The following is an 8,171-nucleotide window of genomic DNA, read 5'->3' as shown; positions in this document are numbered from 1 at the left end:
TGTGTTCCTGTGAACCTGAAGTAGGAAGTGTGATGGTTTCATAGGGTTGGCTGTGGTGGTGGTTGGACCGTTATAACACATATGTTGATGATTTACGTGACCTAAATCCACAGATTAAGAAAGAACACCATTTTGAAACACAACACAAGATAGAGATGAAATACCGTTTGGTGTATGTGGTGTTGGTGTTGATGGGGGCCATGATGTTGGGCTGCTGCTGGCTGCTCCTTGTGGATTAAAAATCAATGACAGAACAAAGAGAAACATGGAACAAGTCGTCAGCTACTTGTTGAGGTGTTTGACTCCCAGATAAATTGGTTGTGGGTTATTGAGGAAAACCTATTTTGATCCTTTGTGGTATGGTCGTCTCGGGCTAGGTATAACTAGGAGAGTGGTAAATGTTCAACACGTGGTTTATTCTAACAGAGACACAAGGTACACGGGCTTGTGTTCTGGAGGTGGTTCATGAAGCATCTCCCGAACACAGGTAAATAAACCGTTATATTGGGAGTGGGCGGAGCGGTAAATAGGCCACGCCTACATGTTCTAACTGACCCAGGTAAACCTTTGGTCTGTCTGGGCTTAAACGGAAATGACAAAGTGGCCATGTTTGTAGTCTTTAACTTATCTATAAAATCATTAAAACCTTACATGGTGTTGTCCATTATGTGGTGAAGAAACCATTCATAACTGTTGTTAGCTTGACATATGTCATCAGAAATAACATAGACTAAAATAATTTACTTCAGGGTTCCAACCCCAATGTCCACACTCCACAGCCTGACTGTCATGGCGTCCTTGAGCGAGCTGCCCCTAACCCCTACCTGTTCCTTAATGACATGTGTCTGAACTCAATGTTTATACACCTTGACTAAAGCATCTGCTAAAGTGACTCAACAGAGATTTATATAGTTAACTCTCATTTATCAATTATGCAGATTCTGTTGCAACACTTGCTCATATTCTTTCCTGTGGTGAGTGGCTCTAAGTCAGGTCACACACGGACAGAAATTCTATTTGGTTTTGTGCAAGGGAAAGTATTTTTGCATGCAGAAGAATGTGGGAAAACTTTTGTTGGTGATGCAGTGAGAGATTGTTAGAACACATACCCAGGTCTGTAGTGTCACATGTTAATGAATTTGGTTTTGTCTCTGGCTTAACTATGATAACTCAAAACCTCTTAACTATATGAAAACACATATCAACTCAGCCATCACTTGATGCAGAGTGTGTGCCCAGCCTGACTCATGCCCCTGCAGACATGTTGTTGTGGTTAATAAAGTACATCTCTGGCCAGCTCTGTTTCTGTGAAACACAAGTAGGAAGTGTGATGGGTTACTAGTGTTGGTTGTGGTGAAGTTAGATAGTTAGAAGACATAACTAGATGCTCCAAGTCCACAGAGTAACAGGGATAGATAGAAACACACCATTTTAAACCATGACAGTGATGGAATACCGTTCAGTGTGTGTGTGGTTGGTGTTGATGTTGAGGGCCTTGCTGCTGGGCTGCTGCTGGCTGCTCCTTGTGGATTAAAATCAATGGAAAAGAGGAACATTACTCACTCCTTATAACAAATATGCTTTAAATATCATTTTAGACAAGCGTTGAGTTTTATCAAGGTTTACAGTTATAACGGAATGTGTGATTGTTTCATCATACTTTAGTGGAGATGTCAAAGATGTTACAGGTTCCTCATGGTAGGCCTCTCGTACCTCCAGTACCAAGTACTCTGAGTTACATGATGGATAAAGACACCATTTTGAAACATGCTCCACTCGATAGAGATGAATTACCTTTCACTGGTGTAGTGGTTGGTTTGGATGTGCTTGTGTTTGCTACTCCATGTGGCAAAAGCAATGACAAAACAAAGAGGAACATGGAATAAGTAAACCATCACCATAACTCTTTCCAACAAATATGCTTAACATTTGAGGTTAGGGGTGAGAGTTTTTTCCTGCTGATTGTGTGTGGGGGAACAGATTTCTTTCTGATTTGTAAATTAAGTTTATGTCTAAAATGTAACTAAACAAACAAACGAAACAACAAAAATAAGATATGTCTACAGTTATAACTGACGATTTTGGGATGTTCTCATCATATTTGGTGGTGATAATGTCAGAGATGATCATGTTCCTAATGCTGGCATGCATTCATTGATTCATCCACTACCAAGAGCTCAGAGTTACATGATGGATAAAGACACCATTTTGAAACATTGCTCCACAAGATCAGAGATGAAATACCTTTCACTGTGGTTGGGGTTGGTCTGTTTGTGCTTGCTGCTCCATGTGGATTAAAAGCAAAGACAGAACAAAGACCAACATGGAATTACTAAACATACGTATATGAGAATTTAAGGAATAAAATAATGTAAGAAAATGTCTACAGGAATATCTGATATATTCAATGGGAAAGAAAAGAGAAATACGGTATTAGAAACTATCTTAATCACTCTTTACAACAACTACACCAGCTTCAAATCTATCCTTTTACAACAGGGTGGAGGGTTTTGTTCTGCTGGTGTGTCTGTGAGCCAGATATTATACTGATGAATAACTGAAGACCATGAGGCATGAAGACTATGAAAAATTAACAAATAAATGAATGTAAGAAAATGTCTACAGTAATAAAAACATATATTTAAACTGTTAAAAGTTAATCTCGTGGTCACACATTTTCAAATCTCAATAAGAGGATCCATGACACTATATTCAAATATGAATAATTGAAACACTACACACGTCATATTTTTGTGTTTTAACCCAAAAGTGTTAATTTAGGAGAGTACTTAAAAATATAAATACTCACTCATTAGTTTTACTTCATGCAATGCATGATCAACCTGTCTTCTTGGTGATGGGTACTCTCTGCAAGTGTAATGACCTTCATCTTCCTTTCTCATCTTCTTTACCTCCAGAGAACACTCCTTTGTAACATGTAGTCTTTCTTTCTTGTCTTCCGACTTAACCTTCCCTCCTACAACCAATTCCACAGTCGTTCCATTGTTGTAACTGAACAGCCAGGTAATAATGGAACAGTCACTCTGAGCCCCGCATGATAGAGAGACACAATCTCCAGCTCTGAACTCTGTTCTTCCATAATCTGAGGAGAAAGTTACTTTGTTACATTTGTCATTGATTGGAAAGATATCTGTGAGAGAGAACATTCAGTTATGTAATGTTTATTAAACTATACACCTTTTGATTTGAATAAATAACTTTAAGGCCATCAAACACAAACACCCACTGATAACTTTGCTAGTTTTTATTATCTTGTTTATTTAAAGTCCTTACCTTTGTATGACGGAGAAGCAACCATATCTGTCTGTCTGTATGTCTGTCTTTCTGTCTGTCTAATAGCTCAAACTACTGCTCACTGTGGAGAGCAAGGCTTCTTATAGCGAGTGTTCTCTCACTTCCTCAAACCTCCAACACTTTACTCTCCTCTTTTTTCACATGAGAGATTACCTGGTACAGACATGGACTGTAAAAACAGTAAATTCTGAAGATGGACTTATTTGGGTATATAATAACATTTCCTATTTGTTTGTAATAACGTGTAATCAGTGATAGAAAAATACGATGGTTTACCTTTGCTAGCGCTTAATGGCATAAGAAGTAGCCTACATGTGAAACACTTTTCCTCTGATCTCAAACTACTGGGTTGTATTTATCGACTATTTTTATTGAATGAACAGCTCAATTTCATGACCAAATGATTGTACAACATGAACATTATGCAAAATGGTGAGGAACAGGCCTATTGTATTATTTTCATTTTGTTAAAATGTGGAAGTGGTAAACAGGTAAACCACAGGAAATTATATATTTTTAATTGCTCATCTCAAACCTAAGCAGAAAGCAGGTTTCTCAAGTCAACGTTAACACAGGCGTTACCTTACAGAGATATTTAATATAAAGCCACCACAAATACACTCATATATACTCACTCGACATAATACCAAAACAGAAAAAGGTGTCAAGCAACTTAAATATAAAAAAGCATGAGCTAAAACATCAGATTCGCACCCTTCACTTTAAACACATTTACACATAAACTTACCATTCCTTTTAATACGGTCTCACTGTAGCCAGGGATGTTTAATAAGAACAGTTCTAGGCCGACTTTTTCCACATTCCCCATCAGTTTAGTCTTTGGCGCCCTCTAAAGGCTGTCTAAATACTAGCAATTTCATAAGATATGAGCTAGTAGCCTCCTTCATCGATACGAGACGGGAAATATTTGCAATTTATGATTAAGTTTAATAAACGTTGGTAATTTGTAATTACCAGTAATTAATTGTGAATCACTTTTCTCTCTGATTACCCTCATGTGAAAGAGCATTCAGCAATTATTGATAAAAAAATACGTATGGATTATTGACAATATATATATATTTTTAATGTATATATTCATAATTTCTACTGCTGGCTGCTGCTGCTGGCTCTGTTTCATCACGTACTCATCTACAGATATTTTGTTATTATGCCCGTTTGTTGGCGGTGGCGTAGTGTACATCCACATCACCAGCCTTCTCTCCACATCTGGGAGAGGCCCTCACTGAGGAGTAGGTCACTGCATCGCTGGAATCGTCCTCAACCTATAGGGTGACATGGAAGGACGTGAAACAGAATGTGGTGACACGTTATATCATGACATGGAATAACTGTGATATGGAATGTTGTGATATGATGCATTCCATGGTATCCCACACCATGACATGATGCTCTGTGCTTTGATGCTGCTGTGACGAGGTACGAGAGCCAGGTGGTGCAAGAGCCTTGACGTGATATATCACGACAACATGTACGCTGTGACATTCAATGCAGCTGCTAATATTATTGACTTCTTGTGGTGTGCTTCCACTAGGAGACAGTTTACCTGTTCTGTAGCCACGCTCCTCTGTCCCTCAGGCAGGACAATAGAGGCGTATGTTGGACCTCCGCCCTGATCTCCGTCCACACTGAGATGCTGTGACACGGTCAGGAGTTGTGGAGTTAGACGCATTCGATTCATGTTCCATAGTTATTGTATTATGCTAAATTAAATTACTTTCACCCCCTTTTAATTAATATATGCCGTGTCTTTATGTCATGCCATAATTACATGGATAAATTGCGTCAGGACGCGTGCATGTGTGTGTGTGTGTGTGTGTGTGTGTGTGTGTGTGTGTGTGTGTGTGTGTGTGTGTGTGTGATGAAAGGATGAATAAGTCTCCCCTGGTCATGAAGGCCTCCTATGACTGGTAGGGTGTCCCTGATAGAGTTCAGACCCTGCACCCAGTACAGGAACCCAGTTACTCATCAGCTGGTCTCACCAGTGGTGGGGTCCCCAAAAGCTTTTGGCCAATGAGCCCATTTTTAGATCAGAATCATTTTGTGACCCCAACACATTTTGTGCATCTGCTAATTGTTTATCCCAATCAACATCTGGTCATGATATTGAAGTCCCAGGGAATTTCCCCAAGTCTAACCTTGTAGCAGTTGGATCATGGTTAGGTTAAATAACAATAAATCCGAATTCCCCATCATTGGCCCAAACTCCCTCACCCGCCCCACCCAGGACTTCTCACTTAATATTGATGGTTCCATTGTCACCCCCTCCACTCACATCCGCAACTTAGGTATCATCCTTGACTCCACCCTCTCATTCCTCCCCCATTTAAACCCGATTACAAAAACAGCCTTCCTCCACCTCAGGAACATCACTCGTCTCCGTCCCTCCCTATCACTCTCAGCCGCCGAAACTCTGGTCCACGCATTAATCTCATCCCACCTTGATTACTGTAACTCCCTCCTATACGGCCCATCCAAACACTTACTTAATAAACTGCAATATGTTCAAAACTCACATCCACCCGCCGCTCAGACCACATCACCCCTGTCCTCCAAGACCTCCACTGGCTTCCAGTCAAATACCGGATTGATTTCTAAATACTACTCATCACCTTCAAAGCCCTCAACAACCTGGCGCCCCCCTCCCTCTCTGACCTTCTCCACCGCCATACCCCTACCCGTTGTCTCAGGTCCTCCGATTGCCAACCTCCTGCACCCCATCAGGACCAACCTCCGGTCCTGGGGAGACGGAGCCTTTGCTGCAGCCGCCCCCGCCCTCTGGAGTGCCCTCCCCAACGACATCCGCAATGCCAACACTCTTTCATCTTTCAAAACTGCCCTTAAAACACACCTTTCCACCCTTGCTTTTAACCTTTAAACTTTTTTTGTTTACGTTTGTTTTGTTTAGCTTTTCTTTCTTTTTTTTTCTTCTTATGATTTAGCTTATGAAGCGATTGTGAAGCGTCTTTGAGCACTGGGAAAAGCCTTAGATAAATTTGATCTATTATTATTATGTATGGTGTGTACTTTTTAGATTTTATTATAAAAAATGTATTAAATATAAGTCATCTCCCGCGACCCCTAGTCGGGACTGAGGCTGAAAACCCTGGTTTACACAACCCACTGGTTATAACTGAAGCTATATTGCAGTAATGATGCGATTGTAAACTATATTGTTATAATAATGCTTCTTGCTAGCATTATGACTTTGTTATAAGCAGACTTTCTATATAAATAGTATGATAGAGTAGGCCTGCAAGATAGTCCAGTGATTATTGTGACTTCGAGCCAAAGCTTCTGGATTTTAACCCCAATGTCTAACTACAAGATGCCAATATCCCTACCTACCCCTTAATTATCTTAGTCACTTCGGATTGAAACAGCTGTTTAAATGACTGAAAAGCATGGTTATGTCCTTTAGAAATTATTCAGATTCTTCGTCTCAACATTGCTGCTGCATCTGCAGATGTGCTGTTTGGTCAGTGGTTCCCACGCTGCAGAACTTCATAAGTCAAAGCGTAAGGGGAAGTCATTTTTATTTTTGTATCTCGCGGTCAGCGATTGTCAGATTATTAACACTCATGCCTGTGGCCACCTTGAGTTATAATGCTACATTGTGTAGCAAAAAAATATATATATCCTTTTTGTTTGTAATGGCATCTCATCACTGATGCAAAAATATGATGGTTTACTTTTGCTAGCGCTTAATTATTAATTGAATATCAATTCAATGTCATTACCAAATGATAACATAATGCACAATGGTGAGGAGCAGGCCTATTATATCATTTTCATTGTGTTAAAATGTGGAAGTGGTAAACTAAACAGGTAAACAACAGGAAATTATATATTTTTAATTGCTCATCTCAAACCAAAGCAGAAAGCAGGTTTCTCTAGTCAACGTTAACACAGGCATTTCCTTACAGAGATCTTTAATATAAAGCCACCACACACACTTTACTCACTCTACATAACGCCAAAACAGAAGAAGGTGTCTTGTAGAACAAAGAAACAAAAAAAAGAAAAAAAAAGCATGAGCTAAAACCTCAGATTCGCACCCCTCACTTTAATCACAATCGCACACTGTAAACTTAACATTCATTTTAATACGGTTTCACTGTAGTCATGGATGTTTAATAAGAACAGTTCTAGGTCTACTTTTTCACATTCATCAATTTAATCTATGGCGTCCTCTAAAGGCTGTCTAAATATTAGCCTTTCATAAGAAATGCTTTAGTAGACTACTTTATGGATACCAGAGGTAAAATTTGTTTAATTTATGATTAACTTTCATAAACTTTGGACATTTGTGATTACCGGTAATTAATGCTGATTCCCTTTCCCTCATGTGAATACCAATACCATTATATCTCCTCCGCCCTGATCTCCGTCCACACTGAGATGCTGTGACACGGTCAGGAGTTGTGGAGTTAGACGCATTCGATTCATGTTCAATAGTTATTGTATTATGCCCAATTAAATTACTTTCACACCCTTTTAATTAATCTATGCCGTGTCTTTATGTCATGCCATAATTACATGGATAAATTGCGTCAGGACGTGTGTGTGTGTGTGTGTGTGTGTGTGTGTGTGTGTGTGTGTGTGTGTGTGTGTGTGTGTGTGTGTGTGTGTGTGTGTGTGTGTGTGTGTGTGTGTGTGTGTGTGTGTGTGTGTGTGATGAAAGGATGAATAAGTCTCACCTGGTCATGAAGGCCTCCTATGACTGGTAGGGTGTCCCTGATAGAGTTCAGTCCCTGCACCCAGTACAGGAACCCAGTTACTCATCAGCTGGTCTCACCAGGGGTCCCCAACAGCTTTTGGCCAATGACCCCATT

At 39.9% G+C, this 8,171-nt stretch overlaps 1 protein-coding gene and 1 long non-coding RNA gene across 6 annotated transcripts in view; both read right to left on the bottom strand.

The window, feature by feature from the left end:
• Nucleotides 1–3,489, bottom strand: part of LOC130374816 (uncharacterized) — an 8,829-nt gene extending 5,340 nt beyond the window's left edge. For 2 of the 5 annotated variants that reach the window (XM_056581777.1, XM_056581778.1), the window contains exons 1-5: nt 2,810–3,489; nt 2,245–2,280; nt 1,795–1,836; nt 1,457–1,522; nt 165–227 (exon numbers count right to left, since the gene is read on the bottom strand). In XM_056581777.1, coding sequence (XP_056437752.1) covers nt 165–227; nt 1,457–1,522; nt 1,795–1,836; nt 2,245–2,280; nt 2,810–3,167 — 565 coding nt within the window. In that variant the 5' untranslated portion in view covers nt 3,168–3,489. The remainder of the gene's footprint in view (nt 1–164; nt 228–1,456; nt 1,523–1,794; nt 1,837–2,244; nt 2,281–2,809) is intronic. The other 3 variants (XM_056581780.1, XM_056581781.1, XM_056581779.1) reach the window with 2 other exon arrangements.
• A 944-nt stretch (nt 3,490–4,433) lies between these two features.
• On the bottom strand, nt 4,434–8,090 carry LOC130374817 (uncharacterized). The gene is made up of 3 exons (XR_008893683.1): nt 8,037–8,090; nt 4,883–4,972; nt 4,434–4,601 (listed from the first exon to the last, which is right to left on the bottom strand). It is a non-coding gene; the product is annotated as an uncharacterized LOC130374817 (long non-coding RNA).
• Between the last annotated feature and the right edge of the window lie 81 nt (nt 8,091–8,171).

Source organism: Gadus chalcogrammus, chromosome 21 (genome assembly GCF_026213295.1).
Source record: "Gadus chalcogrammus isolate NIFS_2021 chromosome 21, NIFS_Gcha_1.0, whole genome shotgun sequence".
NCBI lineage: Eukaryota > Metazoa > Chordata > Actinopteri > Gadiformes > Gadidae > Gadus > Gadus chalcogrammus.
This window is presented reverse-complemented; position numbering and strand designations above follow the sequence as displayed.